Raw genomic sequence first — 23816 nt, 5'->3', positions numbered from 1 at the left:
TTAAGATATCTTATTATTAACGCTGCTACAAAATAATTTGAACAAATTAACGGACTGGCTGAGAAGCGCGCATCCCATCGTGGGAAGAAGAAATGCCAGAAGCGCGAAAAAATCAAAACAAAGCTTGGGGACTGCTTCGCGACTCTCCTACCACCCCAAACCTTGTGAATTTCCAACAGGTTAAATCACGAGGATTAACATGTCGGCGCTCAAAGAGAAACAGTTGGGAGCGGTACATTTCTGGTACAAGAGGCTCAAGAATACACGCAAAATGGCCACGCGACTGGCTGCTTGAGGCAGTTTGCGTGTATTCGCGTGCCTCTTTGACGTTCGGAAAAACACTTTTATGGAGCACGTACTGAGCTACAGAAGGCTGTATCGGGGGTTTCTCATGTTGTTCTTCAATTTCCTCTTTCTCAATTTCTATCTTTATATAATATTTGAGAACTTGTTAAAATAATTAAAGCTACGCATATAATTGAGCGGAATGCAAAAAATAATCTGATTATCTCCAAGGGACGGCAAACGCTGCCTTGATAGGTGGGACACACTATATATATATATATATATATATATATATATATATATATATGCACACATGTTCTAAGCTCTCCTATATCTTCTCTACCTTTACCACTTCCCCACTTAACAGACATACATTTTTTCCACTTTGACACTCCTAATAATCAATACGGTTTATTTATGGGAATGATGGCCATAGGAGGTATATATTATTGTTGCACTAACAATATATAGGCACCCTTTTGATGAAAAGCTAAGCATTCCTTGTGGACCCTCTCGAAGATTGCTGACCGTGGCTGCTGCCGAGTACTGCTGCTGTCGCCTTTCAGAGTTGTTCAAATTTGAACTCGTAGCTATTTCACGAATCAGTTTGTATGCTATACGTGCTTTTCCTCTTGCATTTATGTAGGTGACCTGCTCTATTTTCTAGGGAATTGCGCAGTGAAACAAGAAATGATCCATAAGTATCCTCCCTACAACAAACATGCAGGTTATAAGGAATGATTTCTTTTTTAAAACTTAACTTTCCCTGCCTCATTTCTTCGTATTTGACGCGTCTTCACTGTCAGCTACTTCTCCAGTAAGATGTTACGCTCCTGGAGATATTGTAATAGCATGCTAGCTGCATTTATCTGTCAGTTGAAAAGTGGGCCTGTCCCGGAGAGAGAGTGACCCCGTGACCTCCGGTTGGGGACACCTGGGGCTCTTCGTGTCTTGCCGTCGTTCCGGGCAGGCACGTGAACGCCATGGTGAAAAACGCGGTGCAGTTGACGAATAGTTTTAGGCCATTTAGTTAATGATTTCACATTTTCAAATGTGTACATCCCGAGAGCTATACTTGTAAGTTTCATGTTTAAGAGTGACACACTTGGATAAGAGATATTCGAAGTCGACTGAATGCCGCGGTCCTCTTATTGTGCAAATTCTGGCAAAATTGTTAGGCAATATTTTGGTTGCTTCATGTGGAAAGGAATGTATACGTTTGCACATTTGTTCTGTTTTTTTAGCACTGCAACTTCAACGCCTCCTCAGCATTCTTTTCCTTCCTCCCCAGTGAACAAGAGCACAGCACGTGAACATGCTTCTCACACTCAAGCGACAGTTGTGTAGTGGGAGATCAAGTCTATCATGTGACTGTGGAGAATATCCGTTGCGTTAAAGCCCATGAGGAAATCTAAATGGCCAAAGTCTGGGTCCGGAACCATATACTTCAGCACCAGCACATGCTTGAGTCGCTCGCTCAGGTCATCCATGTCCTGGGGAACGGCGAATTTGTCACCCTGTCCCTGGTAGATTGCCACAGGGACTCGGATTTGTTCCACGGGATAAGCTGGCGGCTTCACCTGAAACAGGCATCGAATTTTCAAGTCTTCGTTTTCACATTTGAGCAGCAACAGCTTTCTTGTGCTTTATGAAAAGGGAACTTGATGTAACAGCGCGATTTTTAATTGAAGCGAGAAGATATACTGTAGAAGCAACGTAGTAGCAGACGCTGGGGTATGATTGCTTTAATAGCCCGACGAAGACGACGACAGTAGAGAAGACGTTGACTTCTCGAGCTGTCTTCGCCTTTATTGCGCCTGCGAGGCACTCATGCATGCCTTCATACAAACTCTCCCCACCCTCAGTTCTTCTAGGCAGCGGCAGAAGTAATAGTGCAACGCACCGCGGTGGCTTTGCGGCTATGGCGTTCCGCTGCTCAACGCGAGGTCGTGGGATCGAATCCCAGGCCCGGCGGACGCATTTTGACAGCAGCAAAATGCTCAAACGCCGGCGTCTCGTGCATAATAAGTACGTTTAAGGTATTCAATTTCCGGAGTCCCCCTCAACGGCGTCCCTCATGATCATATCGCGGTTGGGGCACATAAAACCTCATAATTTAATTTTTTAGTAGTAGTGATAGTTGATGGTAGCAGCAGTAGCCGTAGTAGTGGTAATAAGACGAGAAGGGGGAGGATGTTAACTTCAGTGTATACAGTTGGCAGCCGCCACATTCATGTTTATTTGTAAACTTTTTTCCGTAAAGTTTGGAGACCGATTGATTTTCTTCTCTGGTAATAATTCCCCAAAGCAAATGTTGGTGCGTGTGTGTTGCGCCATCTTTTCGGGCTAACCTGTGCTATTTATGTTACTTGCTGTGGCAGCCGCTAGATGGCACTACATGTAGAAAAATACGTTTTCGCTAGTCGTCTGCGCATTTTACTGTGAGTGAATGTGGAGAAATGGGCGTCCACCTCGAATAGCGTGTAAGCATAAAATTCTGCGTAAAGCTCGGCAAGACAGCCGCACAGACGTATGAGCTCCTTCGTGATGCTTACGGCAACGAGACATTGTCGCGTGCGCGAGTTTTCGAGTGGCACAAGAGGTTTTTTCCTGGGAGAACGTCGGTGGAAGACGACACAAGGCAGGGGCGCCCTGCAACCTCACGGAATGAAAACAACGTGGCTCGGATTAGGGAGATCGTACAGCAAGGCCGCTCCATTACAGTCCGCATGCTATCGGGTGCTCTCGACAATAGTAAGACAACATGCTACCAAATTTTGTGTGAGAACTTGGGGAAACTAAAGCTGACTGCTAGACTTGTGCCGCACTCCCTCACACAAGACCAGAAGTGAGCGCTGTTTTGCTCACTTCTGGTGAGCAAAACAGCGCAGTGAGCGCTGTTTTGCTCTCCGAGGCAGAGAAGGATGCTGCATTTGTCGACAGCATCATTGCTGAAGAAGAAACTTGGTGTTTTTAATACGATCCTCAAACAATGAGGCAGAGCGCCAAATGGCGGTCCACAAGCTCTCCAGCGTCGAGAGGTGCGACGACAGAAGACCAAAACAAAGACTATGTTGATAGTTTTTTTTTTCGATGCTAGAGGTGTCACACACCACGATTCGGCGTTATAACGTGGAAAGTCTGGGATCCAGTTAATTATAGTGGCTATTGTTTAGTAGGTTCTTGTTAATATAATGCATAACCAAGAAAATTGCGGTTGCTGAAACTCTATATGGCATCAGTAGAGATCACTGAAGAATTTTCTCATTTGCATTTTAGTCGGTAGAGAGTAAATTAAATAAAACATTCTGACATACTGCACACTATCATTGAGTATACATTTCTTATCCCATACCCCTGTATGCCCTTAGGCAATAACCCTCGCATTAAAAAAGAAGTACGGATGGGCTGGTGTTCAGTCAGTCCTATTTGTCTGTAGCGCAGAATTCTGCAGCAAGAAAGCACCAGCTTTCAGACAGCCTTCCCGTTCCTGAAACTTACGCATTCACTTAAAAATTATAATCGCGTGAAGTATGTTGTACTGCGCAATACAGCTTAAAATAACTTTTTTCTTCTGTATAGCGAGCACATACCTGTCCATACTTGACCAAGTTCTTTAAGATTCCGTAGTCAAACCTGACAAAGTTCTTTGCCCTGTAGACCTAAAAATATCAAAGAAAGAGTGAGAAAATGAGGAGGGTCGTTAAATTGTAAGAGAATAAGATAGCAAAGCAGTCCGCGCAAATATGCCTGCATGACGATTCCAAGCGTCATGGCGACGTCAATGCTTAGACGAGGTCTTGGAAAGACATTTCTTTTCATGCGCAGCAGAAATTCTTAGCGGAGGCGGACATCTGAATACCGTCAGACGCACATGCAAGTGATTTAACGAGCCTTCATACGCATGTCTACGCCGTTTGAGCGTTTGTACAAAGGCTTCATTTACGAGCCACATTGGGAATGAAGCACGGGGGAACGTGGGTGGAAGACGACACAAGGCAGGGGTGCCCTGCAACCTCACGGAATGAAAACAACGTGGCTCGGATTAGGGAGATCGTACAGCAAGACCGCTCCATTACAGTCCGCATGCTATTGGGTGCTCTCGACAATAGTAAGACAACATGCCTAAACATGTAGACAACATGTAGACCTAAAAATATCAAAGAAAGAGTGAGAAAATGAGGAGGGTCGTTAAATTGTAAGAGAATAAGATAGCAAAGCAGTCCGCGCAAATATGCCTGCATGACAATTTCAAGCGTCATGGCGACGTCAATGCTTAGACGAGGTCTTGGAAAGACATTTTTTTTCATGCGCAGCAGAAATCCTTAGCGGAGGCGGACATCTGAATACCGTCAGACGCACATGCAAGTGATTCAGCGAGCCTTCATACGCATGTCTACGCCATTTGAGCGTTTGTGCAAAGGCTTCATTTACGAGCCACATTGGGAATGAAGCACAGGGGAACGTCACTCGTTAAAATTGAAGTCAGAAAATAGACGGCCCAACACGAGATCATGCCGCGGCAAGTTTTATGCTACTTACCTTCGGCTTGTCGTTATTGACCACACTAGAACCCTCTGACACGCAACTCTGTATTCGGCTGGTTCAAACGGAGCACTAGAAACGTGCTCGGCTGGTTCCATCCGTGTAATCAGATCCGATCCGGAACATCCTGAGCCACTCTAATTCGCCCGTCGGAGCAGCTACGAGACCTCGCCGAGCTCCACTCACGCGATGCCCTCTACTTTTGTTTGCAGAGCGGCGATAGCGGATGTCAACATTTTTTCTTTTTTTTTGGCGTCTGTGCCGCGGTTGGGGAAGACTTTCTTTCTCGTACTTGTCCGAGTGTCGTGCGCATGCGTGAGTTGCAAGAGGCGCATCAGAGGACTTTAGCATCTCAGGTTATGCCTTCCTCGAGGTACACGGTACCACGGAGGAAGACACAATATGTCCTGTTTGCCTATGGTGACATAACATGCCTAAATGTGTACTTTTCTTTGTCTTTTCTTCGTAACCACAAATAGGCGTCAGCTCAGAGAGCCTTCACATAGCGGCTTTCTGTTTGATGTCGCCATGGGGACGCCGCTTGCAAGTTTGTCTACTCGAGGATACCTGTAAACGGACCACACATAGACAAGCTAATGCGTCCCTTCTGTGGTCAAGCAATGAAATATCATGATTACTGGTATCTAAGCCAGCCTAAAATCTAAGCTGATAGCCCGTAAACGGATGGCCTCAAGTGGTCGAGAAGCCAGCAGACGTCAGCAATTTCTCCTGCTTCGAAGTTTCTATTGCGGCAAGTTCGAACATGTTTATACAAAGAGGACATGAGCCCACTTTGACGGCACTAGGGAGCATTAGGGCACCCTGAAGGTCTTTCTCAAAGCGGGGGGGTTAAATTTTGGCTGGAAACCACGATTGTATTATAGATGCTCTGCACATAGCAGAATATATATATATATATATATATATATGGACTATCAGGATGCGTTAATGATCCTTGGTGCAGTCAACGAGGACAAATTTTTGAAACACCAGCGCACAGCTTCGTTGTTCACTGTACCTGTACATAGTGCAAAACAGTTTGGGTCGAAATGCCTGCAGGGAAGCTTGCGATGTAGAGAGGCACCCTGGTCTGCGTAGATGAAAGCAATAAGCACTTCATGAGACGTCAAATACATGAGTTGAAACCTGCTGGTTTCAACTTTTTTCCATTCTATTTTAAGCTTTTTACAGTTATAAAAAATGTCGTACTGCGATATCGTTAGAGCACCGTGGAGTAGCGAGAACGTAAATAAATCATACTGGAAATGCTCAGGAATCAGCTCAGTTAGCAGCTGAAAATTGATAAAATTCTAAATTTTACATAAGTAGGATCGCTGTAAACGACATTCAAAAATTAAAAATTCGCAAAGCTACAAAGTGTTTCCCACAACTTTTATCTGCGAGAAACAATAAATCTCGAAGGTCCTTTGTTTTTTTGTTCTTTTTTTTTTGCTTTCATCAATTCTACAGACAAACCTGTATGTTACAAGTCACTGAGAGCAAAAAAAATTCCTGCCAAGCCTGATATGTGATAGCATTACAAACGAAATTCGTTGTCCTTCGTTCGATATTTCGACAGAAAACTGACAGTAGGCCGATTGCGAAGGTAGCGTAATCAAAGCCGCGGATAGGTTGATCCTGATACTGGTGCGAGTCATATGTGCTCGCGACGGTTGAAACCAGAAAGACAAATCAATAATTACAAATGTTGTGTTTGATTCCGCACTTTGCGAGTAGAACTGTAGTGTCGCTGTGTTCGTGTGGTACATGGTGGGCTACCGACCATGGCCAGTTATAAGATTAGCACTGCTTATTGCATAGCACTGCGTATGCATGTGGTAAGCACATGCATACGTGATGTTTCATAAGCACGTATACTGAAGCATTTGATGCAGTCGTGAGGTGTATAGGATGGCGGCATCACTAGGTGAAAAGGTGATATTGGTCAGAGACGACCATGGTAGAGGGTGACATTTCAAATTCCCATCTATATGTGATTATCTAATTAGACGCCATAATGCTATCGTATTAAAATCGCTCAAGTGTAGCATAACTAGTTGCAAGTTTTCTTCGCCCCCACTGTTGGAAGCCTAATATTTCCCCCAAAGAAAATGCGCAGTTAGCAGCTCAAGCAAGTGTTCGCGCTTAAACTATCCGAAGAGACGTTACTTACGCTGTTGTGTTGTTTGGCATTTTTTCCAAAAATGATCGCGTATGGTAGGTAGCAGAGTTCACGCAGTGGACTGTTGCATGTTGTCGCAACTATCTTCTGCTTTAGTGGATTTGAGACGAGGAGTCCGCCGTGGGTGAAGATGTCGTTTATCATCTGTAATAGCAGACAGCGAAGAGGTAATGAAGTGCTTATTCAGAACGACTCTAAGGAAAAAAAGCAATAAATTAGTTAAGACAGATTGAGAAGTATTTTCCATACTTTATTCGCATAGCTCAAGCAAGAAAATTTGGTGGGAAGTGAGGGCGTTTTAAAAAGCGGCCTTTCCCGTGATTTGCTGAGCTGCTGGCTGCTGCTGGGTCGGTCACTATATCGGCAGATGTGCTTATATAATATATATATATATATATTTACATGCAAACATTATACTAATCCACAAAAAAGAAGACGTTAAAGAATTGAAAAATTATAGGCCCATTAGCTTACTTTAAGTATTATATAAAATAATCACCAAAATAATATCTAATAGAATAAGGGCAACACTGGATTTTAGTCAACCAAGGGAACAGGCTGGCTACAGGAAGGGATACCCTACAACGGATTGCATCCATGTCATTGATCATGTAATCGAGAAATCCGCAGAGTACAATTAACCTCTCTATATGGCTTTCATAGATTACGAAAAGATGTTTGATTCAGTAGAGATACCAGCAGTCATAGAGGGATTACGTAATCAAGGAGTACAGACCGCTTGCGCAAACACCTTCGAAAATATATACAGAGACTCCACAGCCACCTTAATTCTACACACGAAAAGCAGGAAGATACGTATAAAGAAAAGGGTTAGACATGGAGACACAATTTCTCCATTGCTATTCACTGCTTGCTTGGAAGAAGTATTCAAACTATTAAACTGGGAAGGCTTAGGAGTAAAGATTGATGGCGAATATCTCAGCAACCTTCGGTTGGCCGATGACATTGTTCTATTCAGCAACAATGCAAACGAGTTACATCAAATGATTGAGGATATTAACAAAGAGAGTGTAAGAGTAGAGTTGAAGATTAATATGCAGAAGACAAAGATAATGATAAATAGCCGGGCAAAGGAACAAGAGTTCAGGATCGCCAGTCGGCCTCTAGAGTCTGTGAAGGAGTACGCTTACCTAGGTCAACTAATCACAGGGAACCCTGATCATGAGAAGGAATTTCACAGAAGAATAAAACTGGGTTAGATCGCATACGGCAGACATTGCCAGCTCCTGACAGGAAGCTTACCATTATCATTCAAAAAGAAGGTGTAGAATCAGTACATTTCACCGGTGCTGACATATGGGGCAGAGACTTGAATTTCGACAAAGAAGCTTGAGACCAAGTTAAGGAACGCTCAAAGAGCGATGGAACGAAGAATCCTAGACATAATCTTAAGGGACATAAAGAAAGCGGTTTGAATCAGAGAGCAAACAGGTATAGCCGATACTCTGATTCACATCAAGAGAAAATATGGAGTGGGGCAGGTTATGCAATGCGCAGGTTAGATAATCGTTGGACCACTAGGGTTACAGAATGGGTACCAAGAGGCCCTAGGGAAACGAAGTAGAGGATGGCAGAAGACTACGTGGCGCGATGAAATTATTAAATTCGCGGGCGCTAGTTGAAATCGGTTGCTGCAAGGCAGGGGTAATTGTAGATTGCAGGGAGAGGCCTTCGTCCTGCAGTTGACATAAAAGATGATGATGATGTGTTGCTCCACGAAATCTGAACGAGTAATCCAATTAAATTCCGGGGTTTTGCGGGCCAAAACCCCGATTTCATTTTGTGGTATGCCGTAGCGGCGGACTCCAGAATAATTTTGACCATCAGAGAATATTTAATGTGCCCCCAATGCACTGGACCTCGGGTGTTTTTGAATTTCGCCCCCTTCGAAATGCGGCCGCTGCGGCCTGGATTTGATCCCGCCCCCTCGTGCTTACTATGGTGCAACGCCATAGACGCTAAGCCACCGTGGCTGGTAACGAATAATGTAGGCTAACAGATATCTCTAAAGCACACCAACCTGTTTTTTTATTGAAATGAACGTGACGGTACTCCGTTTCTCATAGCGGAAACAACAATATAAAAGATATGTAGGAAAATGGAAAGAAATCACTTCATACGGTCAGAAATCCACAGCACAGTCCTATACGCCAATGAACATAATATAAAAGTTAAATGCAAGTTGCACCACAATGAGTTCGTAAAGAAAGTCACAAACACACACAAACGCCCGTGATGTAGACTTCGATGAGCTTATAAACAGATGAAGAATTACACAGTGTTAAAATAATTCACGCATGGAATACAAAAAAGTATAACACGTTACATACAAGCAAGAATAATTACATTATTAGTGCTCCATTAGTACCAACCTGTTAATGGAGCGCCGCGTAAAATTGAGCTGACGCTTTCATTTACATGGTTTCTCCTTGACTTCGGCACTTCGGCTTGTGTCACTAGGACGCAAGCAAAGAATCCTTAACTGTAGTTAGATGTAGGTCATATTTTTTCTGTGCATTCACCCACCTCTCATTACCATTATTCACTCGGCAGACATTGCACATCGCCTCCGTGTTTGGGACATCACTGCATACACATCTCACACTATGCACTAACCTAATTCGCTATTTGCATTTCAACATGGTTTGTGGGCGGTGCAGTACATAACCGTAAAAATGACGTTGGAATAACTGTGTGGCCTTTATGAGGAATAAACATAAACATTGCGCAAGAGTTCAGGTGGCACAGAACGAAAAAAAAAAGCAGTCGTACGCATCGCCGTTAGTTTTGCAGGATTCCATTCATTGCTTGACTGGAGCTTCGCTTGACATAGATGCCAACATGTATGTTGAAACATTTATTGATGTTGTTCTGGAGAACACATGTTATTGCCAGCTTAGGGATAAATTGCTGCACAAACTTAGCTGAGGTCAGACGTTTGTTTCTAGATGTCTAACACGGTTTCACAAGAATGCGCTTCAGGAAAATTTTTTAAAGTCCAACTGCTTGACGTAACTATTGTGCTAAGAGCAAAATAAAAATAATTTGCCTACACCGTCAGAAATGTATAGCATACTTGCCAAGGTGTCAACATTAAAATTCCTAAAACCCTAAACGGCGTGCTGATTGAGAGGGATGAGACGGGTCGGATGAATAAGTACTTCATTTTTTTTTCGTCCTGAATGCACGCCTTTTCTGAGACACGCGCGTACTTTACGAACGAGGATTTTCGCTCAGACGACACATAAACTCTTGGCCCAGCAAATACGCACAAGCGAAACATTGTTGTTAACATCATAGAAACAATAATGTTTCCAATTTCGACCGCTTCGGGAACGTCTCTGTATAGGCTTGCTAAAGGCTGGTACCCCGCTTTTGTCCTTTCACTGCCAGAATGGAAGATTGGGCAACCGGTTAATGGACCTTTCTCTCCTACGGTATTTTTTCGTAAAAACTCGACGCAACATTCGCAAAATCCTAAGTTAAACCCAAATTCACAGAGATTACGAAAAAATCGGGAGAGCTGGAAAGCATACACGTACAGGTGGGCGACATCCGCATTACTAAATGCGACAAAGTGGGAAGTTTGACCCGCTGAGGAACTACTGCAGCAACTGCAAAACTACACAGCAACGGAGCCACCGAAATGGCCCCGCTGCCTTAGCGTTCTGCTTTTCGGCACGGGATCGTGTAATCGACTCCCTGCTACAGCCCCTGCTTGATTTAGCAGGGGCTTTGGGTAAGGGTTTTTCCGTTGACTGCTTGTTTCTAGATTTCAAGAAGGAGTTCGATGTTGTCCCTCCCTCTTTACTTATATGTAAATTTGAAATGGTATAATGTAATCACTACGGTTACTCATTGGATAAAAGAATACCTTGATTAAAGAAAACAGGAGGTTGTGTACTCTGGCGTGCCCCAAGGATCAGTCATAGGACCGCTTTTGTTCCTTATCTATATAAATGATATTTGCCCCGGTATTTCATCGCAAATCAGGCTATTTGCCGATGATTGTGTTTTGTACAGGACTATTCATGCTACCCATGACTGCAATGTTTTGCAAAATGACCTGTACAATGTAAATGAGTGGTGCAACAAGGGGCACATGCTCATTTTTTTTTTATTTACATTACCCCTAAGGGCCCTCACATGAGGGTATTACATAGGGGGGGGTGGCTGGAAACTTGAAAAAAAAAACGTTCATATGCGTTTTTCGAGCAAACGAACAACTCATGGCTTCTGTTACTCTAAGTTCAACCACGATATTATCGGTTGAGGAGCACAAGCATCTCGGCATTTTTTTCACACCTGTTCTTTCTTGGAGCCGTCACATTGATCATAGCACAACTAAAGCATGCCTCGTTCTAGGTTTCCTGCACATAAATGCAAAAAAGTTGCCACTGGAGACAAAGGTGTCATCGTACAAATCAAATGTCCGATCTGTTATAGATTATGCTTGTGCTGTGTGGGATCCGTGGTCGGCACGGGACATGAACAGTTTAGAAAGAATTCAAAGCATAGCCGTTCGTTTTGTTTATTCAAATTACACCAGGAATTACAGTGTTTCAAAAGCAAAAGAAAGCCTCGGTTGGGAACCACTACAGCAACGCAGGAAATATCACAGAATTTAACAACATATTCCACTCTCGAACAGGTATAGATCGCGGTAAATAATTTTCCAAGCCTGATTACGTTTCTCAAGGGCTGGACCATGAAAATAAAATTAAAGATATAGCCTGCTAAACTGAAGCGTTCAAAATGTCATTTTTCCCCAGAACCATAAAGCCAATGAAACAAGCTACCATCGGATGTGGCAACGATTCTCTCAACGATGTATTTTCAAACTCTATGCACCCACTGAAGTAAGATAGTATTTTTGTGTGTATGTGCGAGTATAAAAGCGTTCCGGGCACATGTTTTGTTTTGCCTGCTTTATTTATTGGTTCTTTGTTTCCTTCTCCTTCTTCCCCCCCCCCCCGCTTTAATGGCTATGGGCGCTATGGGTATTGTGATAAATAAATAAATAAATAAATAAATAAACGCAAAGAGCAACACAAGACGCGTATCGTACTCTGGGTGCAATGTAAAGTATCCTGAAGAGGGTCAGAATTAACCAGCGCTATTCTAATACGGAGTCTTTCATAACAAGCGTTGTGCAGCTTAGGATCGTTGAACAGCAAATATTTTATGAGTGGGCTGTATACCCAAAACCTCAACTAGAATCAAAACACTAAACAAAAGAAACCAAATACGTAGGAAAGTGGGATTACCGCCAATGGTTCTGCCAGTGGAAATAGTAGCCTCAATGGAGTAGTGAAGTGCGTTAGGTTTGCAACGGGAGCGTAAGCGACAAAAATGTTTACCTGAAAAAAAGAACAAAAACGACTGTCCACTTAACCTGGCAGACTAGGCTGGCGAACTAAATCAACAAGCGCTTCTACACAGATAGGCCTGCTAAAGTCGAGGTGCACCAGGTACTTTTGAGCGGCGTGGGAGATAAGGTAAACAGAAGTGCACTTTGTAAGCACATCGTCTGTGGCCTCTACAAAAAAAAAGAAGCGTTTTTTTTTTTGCGAGAAGCTCCAGGGCGTTATAGGGGATAAGATTTGGCGACTAAATAGAAAGCGTGGCAATTTTAACGAAGAAATCAGTTGACAGTACAGTTACCTCCACGTCTGTATTGTTCCTTTATGTGTCCATGTTGTACAATTTCTGCTGTTACCATCCTTACTACGCTGCCGAAAAATTACATCACCAGTGACGTAAAATACACTTGGTTACTGCAATATTGACTGTGTTTGTATGGTTGTTCGAGCTCTGCGCAAGCAGGTAGCTGCATCGCGCAGAAATACATTAACTCAAAGTGGAGGGAAAGAACTAGGAAGCTTACCAGAAAGTATGCGACCCGCATAAACATGGCAACAAAGAACGTCAAATGCGGTCAGAAAGGCTGAGACGATCTCATGGGTGGCGGCAATACAAAAGAAACGTGCTATGAGTAATCACACAAGAAGAAAAAGCAAAATCAGGAAAGACACAATTTAAGATAACTTCAGTGCAAGCTTCATGCTTTGCGAAGCGAGATCAGGAGGCCTTAGAACGCGCAGTTATAAAGCGAGGTACACCAGGGAAGAATAAGCATGTGCTTGCTGCGATAAAGCTAGTGAAAGGATAGAACATGTTTTATTAGAATCTAAAGTTAACTATGCAGCGGTCAATTTAGGCTACCCTGGACTAATTGAAGCCCTTGGATTCTGCGATAGCAGGGGGAAAATAAACATGTCTGCATTAGAAATTAGTGAGAGGTGATTGGAGAATTGGTGACAGGACAGCAGGGAGGCCACAAACAACGGAGGCGTACAAAAACAAAGTTCTCAATAGTGGTCCTGAAAGTTTGATGCTGGGAATTTTTTGGGTGTTTGTCTTTCAGTTTAAATATAGGTAGGACATTAGGCAAAATAAGAACAAGAGTTTGGTGGCCCAACCCACCACACCGTTTCATAAGGGGAGCTCATAGCATTCACCCATCCATCCAACATAGCGGCAGGCGACGTGGACATCGAAGCACCGTAGGCCGCTCACGTTTGCGTCTCCGTTCACACAGTAAAACGCCCAGTCCGCTTGCGTTTAACCGAACACCGGACACGCCAAAGCTCCCCAATGCTCGGGAACGCCGAAATGTAGTTTGCGCTGCTCGTGACTTTCTAATCAACTTGCCTTCCTGTTGTACTCAGGCAGCATTGAGAGGAACACCAACACATCGGTAGCCCCCTGAGAAATCGCCAGCAGGCCCAGCTTAGAGAATCCCGTCAAGTCCAAGATGTAGTCGACTACAGCGGGAAGGTCGTACCTGCCAATCTCGTCGAAACTGCATTAAGAGTGCATCGCGCGATGTTATTCAGAATCTCGCGTAAGTATGCGCGACAGGTGTAAGTATATAGTCCTTCACATTAAATTGCTGGCTCTCCAGCGTGAAAAACGTTTCATAGATGCCGCAATAGGTGACGTATTTTAATAAATGAAATCAACATCAGAGTAGCTTTTCTCGCTTAAATTCTCGGTACTACTAAAACATTATGTAGCATAACAGGAGACAGAGAAGGCTTCTGTATTTGATGAATATACCGGAACCTTTCATTACCTAACGATAACAATATAAAATTCAAAAAGCCTAGATAAAACGCAATCAGCGTCTCTAGAGAATATGTCGATGTGCATGTGGAACAGCAATCTAGTCGATATTGACCACGCAACGAAAATATCTAAAGGGAAAGGAAGTACGCTGAAAAGAAGTAAACAACACATAACATATACTATATTGTCACGTTGGTGCAGTGACAGTGAAGAAACGCACAGTGCCAAAATAAGACACGAACTTGACTTTGTATTGGTTGAAGTTGTGTCCCCCTCGCGCCAGCATCATGATTTCCTTCGGCGCAGGAGTAGCCGTAGACAGGGAAGCCATCGTAGAGAACGACCATGAAATAGGCGACGCAATTGAGGGTACTCTTTCAGTTTCACGGATTCCAAGCGCAGGCAATACTGGCGAACTTCACCCGGAGGCTCAATCAGGACACGCGTAGTGACTGCACAGCCGCCATTATGCGCCATTTTGGCTCGCTGACTGCAACTTCTTTTTAATTGAAATTGAAGCCAAGAAACGGAAGCATTGCAAAAAAGCATACTTGCGTTTGCATGAAGATGGAACTCTACGTAAATATGTGCACTTAAATGAAGAATACTCTTCTTTTATCTATGTAAGTATGTTGCGATGTAAGGACTTTAAAAAGTGAATGGTAGCGAGCACAAACCTGCGCAATGCATTGGCAATTTTACGCAAAGAATTATTTACGCAGGAAATATTTGGCGAAGCGGATGTGCTAAAAAGCTGTAAAATGAGGATATATATACTTAGTCTAGGCATTCGCAAGTAAGCATTTTTTGAAGCAACCAGACCCTTTTTTTGAAAAACCACACTCGCCTCCAATTCCAGAACGCAGTGTCATTCGTGGTCAGGGTCACGTGATAGTTGGACTGTGGCACGCCCCTAGTGTTTACTAACCAGACGTCGTAGCCAGAGTCTGCAAGAAGGAAACCTGGAAGGAGGACAAATCAGTTGTACGAAGAACAACTTATATACGGCGACGATCCAGTAACATTGCTATGAATAACGGCCGTAAAACTTAGATATTTCTTATAAATGCGGGGGTCAGATGATCACGATAGCTCATTTCCGTGATGCCTCAGTGGAGATGAGTAACCTTCATTTTTGGCTTCTCTCGGAAGATATTTTCTATGTGGAGGTACCGTGGGCAGGTACAGTTGGTTCTCTGGGAGAAGCTTATATTCTTGAGCTGTAGTTAAGTGTAGTTTATGTAGATATCCTCCTCGAGGTTGAGATTCAGTGAGTTGAGCTATATAGAAATGTGGGTCCCATGAGCTTTTAAAAAAATCGCCTTTTGTTCCCCAGTGTTAGCACTAATACGTTCCTGGTGCGTCGTGAAAAAAAATACATCGCACCCCACGCTTTTCATTTTGAACATTTTAGCTAACGATTGTGTCCAACAGCGTCACCTAGTCTTTGTTGCATAATCTATTGAAAAAGCGCGAAAAGATACACCGACCAAGATAACTTAAAATTTAGTCACGTTACGGCTCCCCGTAAATAAACGTTTATATAAATAATACAAGTAAACGTTTATAATTCATATAAGACATTTAGCAAGCTGCCCGTAAGGTCTCCACCACCTTCAGCTCCGTTACACCAAATCTTACGCAGTTGTTTGGCGGCCGTGTATCTAAATAAGTGAACGCTTGTCAGTGCTTTAATGATAAGGCACAGAGACACCAACTCGCCGCTGTACTGGTGCAATCCGACAACCGAACGGCTAGATAGATGACAACACTTAAACGCGCACTCCACTGTTTGTCAGCTCACGAAGCTTTAAAGACACTGCTGCGTATTCCGTCATCGTTTGGCCTATGTGAACATGCGAGGTGCATGGCATTTTTTTTTATGTGTGCGCAAGCGTCTTCCGGAATGCGGCGTCCGATATCTGCGCTTCTAGTTTTCGAGATATTCCCGCGAGCTTTCCTTTTTTTTTATTTTTGCATTTTCACCGTGATCCTTAAGTTCGTTTCGTAGGCGTTATGTTATATCTTTCAGTTATCAAACATTACATTTCCACTTCAATACATTTTATAACGCATCTTTCTTTATTTCTCGTGAGGGTGTTGGTATACCCGACCCTTATTGCGGACGAAATTTATTCACAGCTAATACTTACAAAGGAGAAGAAGAAATATGAGAGGGGAAGAGGACAGGACGTCAAGCTTTCGGATCACTCCCCAGCTCGAAGGGATGCCATGTTGCAGTTGCTTAAAGCCGTAGCCTAATTTGCCGGAAGCACACAAAATGTTTTTTGGTGCGTGTAAAGGAAAACACAAATACTTCGCATGCTTCAACTCACTCCAACTCTTTTTTTTTTCTCTGGAAGATAGATGCGCTTTAACAGAAGAGATCGGAACCAAGAACTATTTTATTACATTTCGTGCTCAAACAACTACCCCCACTACGTCAAGGCCGTGTCGTCAAGGCCGTGCTTGCATTTCTGTGCGCTTAGCGTCCCGGCAGTGAAGCTAAGCTGTTGCGGAACCGGTCACATGGCGCTTATGCTAGGACATCCCACAATACTGGGGCGAAAATTTCCAGGTGATCATTCTCTTTTTACGTGGTTTCTGGTATAGCCCTCATGCACAGCTGATGGCGGTCCTGAGAGTGGTGCTGTGATGGCGTCGGCTAAAGACCTCACTTTTGTCGTCTGCTATGTATGTTCCGCCTAGAATGGCTGAATTTTAATTCCTTTGCTTTCACCCTCCTGGGCGTGCTCGTCTAGCATGGCGCAGTCCTATTAAAGCCTACATCATATATTTTCGAATGCTAATTTTGTAAATGTAAATGTAAATGTAAATGTCAGTATTACGATGCCCGCGACCTGCCTATTTTATATGCCTTCCCTCAAACAACAGCTGTTGCAGTCTGCGACACGGTCTCGTAACTCACCTGCAAAATGTCTAGGCAAGTGGGAAAACTAGGTTGAAACCAGCTCGAAACCGAAGCAATATGTTACGAATCATATACAAAATGAAGTGTTCCCTAAGACGCAGCGTAATCAAATGTAAATTTTGCATTTCGCTCAAAACTACTTACATAACTAAAGCTATTGTTGACGAGAAAATCTCAAAAAGTTCTAAGTCAAATCGCTGCTGCAGTACAGTTGTTGTGCCACGCTTTATTATGTTTCCTAATAGCAAAATACCCGTTCTACTATCCTAACGCAAAGAAACCTCACGGTTTTTTTTTTCAATGTGAAAATGTAATTCCCAAGAAACGCCCGTGTGCCGTGCTTCGGGTGCACGTTAAAGGGCTCCAGGGGATCAAAGGTGATCTATATTGTTCCATAATTGCGCTGACGTTTATTTCGTGCAGAATTGTAAACTTTTAGCACACCATTAGAGTGTGAAATGCTTACTGGTACTTAGCCGTTGCTGTACATTGTACTATACATTTGAAGAATCGAATGACTGTGGACATTGCCACCATGAATTTTCACAGCAGCCAATGCTATTGTAACGCGCATAATTGTGCATATGTGTGTGATCTGTCAAATCTGTCGCTCGTGGTGGCTGAAACTTTTGTCAGGCTTTATGCCTTTAGTATCTTTATAACCATGATTTAATCATGACTTTATAATCATGATTTTGATAATGACATGCTTTCACGGCATATAGGCCAAGAACTTTATAATTTGCTTCTGCACGCATCCTTCCTTGTACACGATGAGCAAAACGAGAACAAGCAGAAATCCACTTGTGGAAACGTTGGCTCCTGCTTTCACCTTGGTCTCGTTTTGCTCATCGCCTTGAATTTCCATCTCCCGCCATACCCGTGTTTTTCCTGGACTTCCTTGTACACGTCCCTTTAAAGCTTCACTTACTCATTTGGTCAAGTGCCCTAAACAGCTCAAATTATTATATTGTTCTAGTTTCAAATTGAATGAGACGCGCCAGAAAGACGAGCTATCGACGACGAACTATCAGGCCGAGATTGTCGTTTCTTTTATTTTCACAAAAGCACTCATTCAGATAGTTTGTGGTCAAACTGACATCGTGTTTGAACAAATATCACTCGTGAGCTCTGTAGTGCCCAAAGCAGGGGTGAAGAAAGAACTATATCTTTTTTTAAGAGTTAGTTCACTGGCTTGCGTTTCTTGTTTGGAACGCTGAGTGTACTGACGTGCAGCGGGCTGAGCTGAGTCTGTTGTGACTTGTTTTCATAGATGAGGGCGTAGTGCATGTGATCAAGTTTCATTTTCCTGTAGAATTCATAACGGCAGCAGATGACTACGTAACTTTCTCTGCTAGCCTACTATTCTTGTACGCGCGAGCGTGCGGTTTCAGATATTTCAAAACTGCAAAAACGACTATAAAAGCGCTTGGAAGTACGTACTAAAACATGGACGGCGGTGCTTCGCTGTGAGTTTGGTCAATCTACTGGTATTTAAATAATATGATTGCAGTTATTCCAGAATAGACCAGCGTCTAACTTCATTATTTACAGTAAAAGCCGAGAACCTTGCTATTGTAAGTAAAGGAAGCATGGAACGATAGGAAAAAAATTGGACCTGGAGCTCAGCCAGATAACCGACCCAACTGTGTTTTCACATTTTCTTCGTGCGTTCTGAGCGCGCAGGTCTTGCGTGATGCTCAACCGTTTAACCCCGCTGAATGCCACACTATGCCGCTAATGGAACACTGTGCTGCCGCTAAGGCACTGCATTAAAACGCGCTACGCATACCATTGAACTTTTTCTGTGTTTCAGAATATTTTAGTGTGACCTTACAGCCTCAAGCAAGTTCTGTAATGTGCTTAAAGCTCAGGATGACCACAAAATTTGAATCTCTATTGTCCACGTAGCGTGCGGTATGGTTATGCTGCACACGCGAGGCAAAGGAAAACACTGATTTACTGCTGCGCAGAGATGACAGCGCAATACGTAGTGTTCAAGCTAACTTTCATAAAAAGGACAGACAAGTCATTGTGAGCGCACACCATCAAGAGGTAACTTTTTCAAAAGATATTCAACCCCTCACGCACGCGTGCACAATGGTGGCTAATGGACGACTTGATGAGAAATGCACAATAAAAGTGGCTCCGGCAGCCCGCCAGACTGCTACTGTGGTTCACCTCGCGGTGAAGAGTGCGACAGAATGTCCCGCAAACTGTAGCGAACGTTGAAGACGCAGCAAGATTTGGAAACTCGACTGGTGGAAGTCCACATATACTGCTACGAGCAGCATTCACGTGACGACCACGCGCATGGAAGCGGGGCCCCCAGGTGACGTCACACGGTAGAAGAGGGCGCCACTCAAATTTCTCGCAGCGAGTACGAAATCGCAGATCGCAACCGAAGAAGAGTCGCCTACTGCCAATCCCTAATGTGTAATCTATCACGCTGAATGTATAAAAGTACTGTTTGGTTCCTCTTGGTGTGCATGTGAGTTCCACTATGTTTCATTAGGATGTAGCCTACTGGATTAAAAAAATACGAAAATGTACCTGCGCTTTGCGAAGGCACGTTTGTCACCCAGGAGCCAGCGTCTGCGAGTAGTCCATGCACAAGCAGCATCGGCGTCCGCATTATCGCGGCGCCACCTGTTGACCTTGGAAGAATCCTGTCCACTTCCAGTATGTAGCCGTCTTCGGTGGTAACCTTGTGCACTTCGACGTCGTTGCCAAAGTATCTCATCACTCCAGCCTGTTTAAAGCGACAAATTATTTTAATTGGCTGCATTCTACGCGTTCACCATTTCTTTTTTTTTAATGAACTCCCCTCTGAGGGAGTTGGTGTGGCTTTTAAGCAGCACAACGGAGAAGTGACACAAATAAGTACGAAGCAAGCAATGAGAACGACGTTGGGCTCTCAACATGGATCGTGGTTTACTGACGGCAAAACAATCCATGCGCACAACCAAGTCACGTGGATTCTTGAGAGTGCCGTGCGCAGTGGCACTTTATCGCGTCACCCCTGCTTGAGGGCAGCGAGCGTAGGACTCTCATTCCCTCCTAGTTCCTAACGTGACCAAGCAGGTGCTAGCAGGCGGAACAGGAGGGGGGGGAGGGGGTAACGTGGTCCACGAAAAGGCTAGAGGCGGTAACGTGGCCATGAAAGAGGCTAGATTCTAAAAGCCGGCACACCTGATTCGGAACTCGCAGTGACTTGCCAAAGAAGACAATAGAGAGTATTAAGGTATCCGGTATACGAGTAAACGTAAGCAGCCCGGGCGTTTTAGCGCATGAGCGGAAGCCCAAACGTACACGGCCTGCATGCTGCAGCCATCTGGTGTGCAGAAGTCAACCAGACATGCAAATAGCAAATGTTGCAGTAACCGAGTGCATGTATTTTACTTCGCTGCTTGTGTAAATTTCCGGCAGTGGCGTAATGTTGTTGCTTCCGAAAATGTACAGCATCAGCAAAGTTATACACAGCATGTATATATACCAGACCACATGACTTGCAGTTTGGATTCCGCACACTGATAGACTGTAAAAAGAAATATCGTGCTTCCTTTCTTGCTGGGCGCTCCTTGCAAGTCATGCCATCATTCCATGGAAGAAAGCCTTCAAACGCAAGTGGCACGCTTGGAGGCGGCCGGTTATCCGAGGCATATGATAGGCTATGTTGCCGAAGTTCTCTATCGCAGAAGGAAGGCTGAATAACGCATGAGCGATGAACAGAGAGCGGAAGAGAAGAGAAAGAAAAAGAGACCAGGAGTAAGCAGTGACTTCCCATCTGCATAACATCTCTCACAATCACAGGGCAACATTTTTCGGTATAGGGCAACGTTCCGGCATTATAGAGTTGTTCTCGGCGCCAAGCAACTTTGTTAGTTTGTGTAAGTTCAGTTGCCTCACAAGTAAGCGGAATCTAGACTACAGTATCAAGCTCCGGGTTACCTACGTCCCCTGTGAAAGGGACGTTATTTCCAAAATTCCACTACCATGTGGAAGAGAGAAGTGGTTCTTGTAGGGAAAGGAGGAAAGGCTGGCACTATCTTCTGCTACCCTTGCGGGAAACACTACATAGGGCAGACGCGCAGATGCTTGAACATGCGTCTGCAAGAACACAACAATAAAATCTGCAACATTGCTTCAATCATCCAACTGGCTGCCGATTGTAAAAAAGAAATTGACTCGTCATCCCGGCCCTACAAAACTGGATGTCCAGCGAAGCTGTTCAAAACCACTACTACAACTGCTGAGGTTGGTATGCAATGCTTTATACTAATGATAGTAATGGTAATTTAGGCCAATGGTAGTAATGAAAGTAATATTAATTTCGGCAGCGCGCCACCTCTGGTCGTCTTGCCGTCTCTTTATCCCTTTAGAGCTCCTCGTATTTCCGCTGCCCCTCTGGAGTCCTAACTGTGCGTTGCCTACCCACAGCGGTGCTGTAATAACAATGAAATCAGTTCCTAGGCAGATTCTTTTATTACGAAAGGCTAGTGATGTCGCTCCCCACGTCGCCAGCTGCCGTCGCCGCGGCAGTTCGCGTAACAATAATCTTTACCGAGAAACGTACGCGGGAAGCGTTGCGTGCTTCACATTGTTAGCATCTTATCATGAATCATGTGGTTCAGATTCTTGTTTCGTGCCTGTTCCTTGTTGAAACGAATGCTATTCTGCACCCACCGTGTTTGCTTAGTGCCTCTGGTGTTGCGCTGCTATGCGCGAGATCGCGGGATGTAATCCAAGCCACGGTGGTCGCATTTCGATGGGGGCGAAATTTAAAAACAACCGCGTACCGATATTTCGGTGCACGTTGAAGAACCACAGGTGGTAAAAATTAATTTCGGAGTCCCTCACTACAACGTGCCTCATAAGATCGGGGTTTCGGGAAGTGAAAACCATATTGTATAATTTTAAAGCTGTTCTGTATGTTGTATGAGTGATTCCAAAGAATGTATGCACTTTCCGCTTCACTTTGCTGAGTGCTTCAAGCCTGCTTCACCTCCGCCACGGGTCGTCTGAGTATTGCACTACTTCAGGGATTGTCCCACATTTTTGCCAACGCACATGGGCACGAAAAATGTCGACCAAAGGGAGGCAAGCAGCCTTGGTCTAAAATGTGACGCGAAGTCATCTTGCCAACCTCCTTTTGATCAGAGCCTTTTGTGTATCGCCATGGTAACAGCCTGCCTCGGGAAATTGTAAAAGCTACTGATATAGCACGGGCAGGAGACATATGCGTCAGTGTACCTTCTGTGGCGTTACAAAGAAAGAGCTTCCCTTCTTGGCGTTGACAATACGTGGCAGTTTACCTTCTACCCGATGAACTCAATGTGATGTCATTCGTGCTTTGCAACGTGCCTGCCACTTTTGAACGCATGATCGACAATATTCTCCGTGGCCCCAAGTCCCAGTCGTGCCTCTGCTACCAGGATGATATCGTGATTTTTTCACAGCACTTTGTGACGCATCAAACGCCTTAAAACCGTCCTTACTTGCCTTACAAAACCGTCCTTACTTGCCTTTGACCTACAGTTAAATTTAAAGAAGTGTTACTTCGGCGCTCGAAAGCTGCTTATTCTGGATCATGTAGTCTCCCGAGATGGCGTCCTTCCAGACGCCACGAAAGTGCATGCTGTTATCGAGTTTCAAAACCAGCGACAATGAAAGACCTTCAAAGCATGCTCCGCCTTTGCTCAAATTTTCGATGTTTCATCTGTAACTTTACCTCCATCATAGCGCCGTGGACTAACCTTCGCCCCAGCAGCAGCGACATTTCAGCGTAGTCACTAGCATACGATGATACATTCACTAAACTCCGACGCCTTCTTTCGACCCACTAGCCCGAACTGAAAATCTCATGCACTCTAGCGGTGTCGGCCTCGGCACTGTGCTTGCCCAGCGTAAGGGTGGATTTGGCAAATATACGTTGTTGCATACGCCAGCTGTGCGCTTACCAAAGCCGAAGCCAACTATTCCGTAACGCAAAAGAAATGCCTGACCATCATATGAGCCATAGGGATGTCCCGCCTTTACCTTTACGGACTACCGTTCGACGTGGTTACAGACCACCATGCCTTATGTCGGCTCTTCTATTTGAAAGATCCAGGTTTGGCTCGCTCGCAGAACACTATCGCTGCAGGAACAATATCGTATCATTCACCGCTCTAGACGCAAGCATTTTGATGTAGACAGGGCCCTGTCCCGTTAGCCTATTCTATCTGCTGTTGTGCCCCCATCTGTATCTCTCTATGACGCGTCCTCACTCGCCGTCACCGACATGCCCCTGCAGCAATGAAAAGACCCCTGGATTGCTTCCCTTGTGGACGTATTTCGTGAACAGACGTCGCCTGTTGTCCTTCGATAAATACGGCGTCAAGCGCACCGTTTCGTTCTTCGGAACCGTTCGTTAAGCCTTTGCAACGCAAATGGCTCTTGGTAATTCATCGCCATCTACTCTAAAACATATGCGCCTCCTTCAACGCGGACCCCCCGTGCGCACATGCTGCAGTGTTGAACACTTACATTCGCCACTACTGACGCGGAATGCACCATTTCATCATCATCATCATCAGCCTGGTTACGCCCACTGCAAGGCAAAAGCCTCTCCCAGAATTCTCCAACTACCCCGGTCATGTACTAACTGTGGCCATGTCGTCCCTGCAAACTTCTTAATCTCATCCGCCCACCTATCTTTCCCCCGACGCTTCCCTTCCC

General features: G+C 44.4%; 1 protein-coding gene across 1 annotated transcript; it reads right to left on the bottom strand.

The window, feature by feature from the left end:
* Positions 1-1613: 1613 nt before the first annotated feature.
* Positions 1614-19839, bottom strand: LOC142564482 (gastric triacylglycerol lipase-like). Its single transcript, XM_075675499.1, has 5 exons — positions 19650-19839; positions 15093-15126; positions 13748-13898; positions 3879-3947; positions 1614-1865 (listed from the first exon to the last, which is right to left on the bottom strand). The coding sequence occupies exons 1-5, from the start codon at positions 19837-19839 to the stop codon at positions 1614-1616; spliced, it is 696 nt and encodes a 231-aa protein (XP_075531614.1).
* Positions 19840-23816: the final 3977 nt, after the last annotated feature.

The sequence above is a fragment of the Dermacentor variabilis genome, chromosome 11 (genome assembly GCF_050947875.1).
Source record: "Dermacentor variabilis isolate Ectoservices chromosome 11, ASM5094787v1, whole genome shotgun sequence".
Taxonomy (NCBI): domain Eukaryota; kingdom Metazoa; phylum Arthropoda; class Arachnida; order Ixodida; family Ixodidae; genus Dermacentor; species Dermacentor variabilis.
Note: the sequence above shows the minus strand (reverse complement) of the source record. Positions and strands in the feature narration are given on the sequence as shown.

Coding starts and splice junctions, on each gene's coding strand:
- LOC142564482 (XM_075675499.1), bottom strand. CDS start 19,839: ATGAGATACTTTGGCAACGACGTCGAAGTGCACAAGGTTACCACCGAA. Junction 15,127..19,649: donor CGTGCCTTCGCAAAGCGCAG/GTACATTTTCGT, acceptor TCCTCCTTCCAG/GTTTCCTTCTTGCAGACTCT. Junction 3,948..13,747: donor TGCCTGAGTACAACAGGAAG/GCAAGTTGATTA, acceptor TGATATTTTTAG/GTCTACAGGGCAAAGAACTT.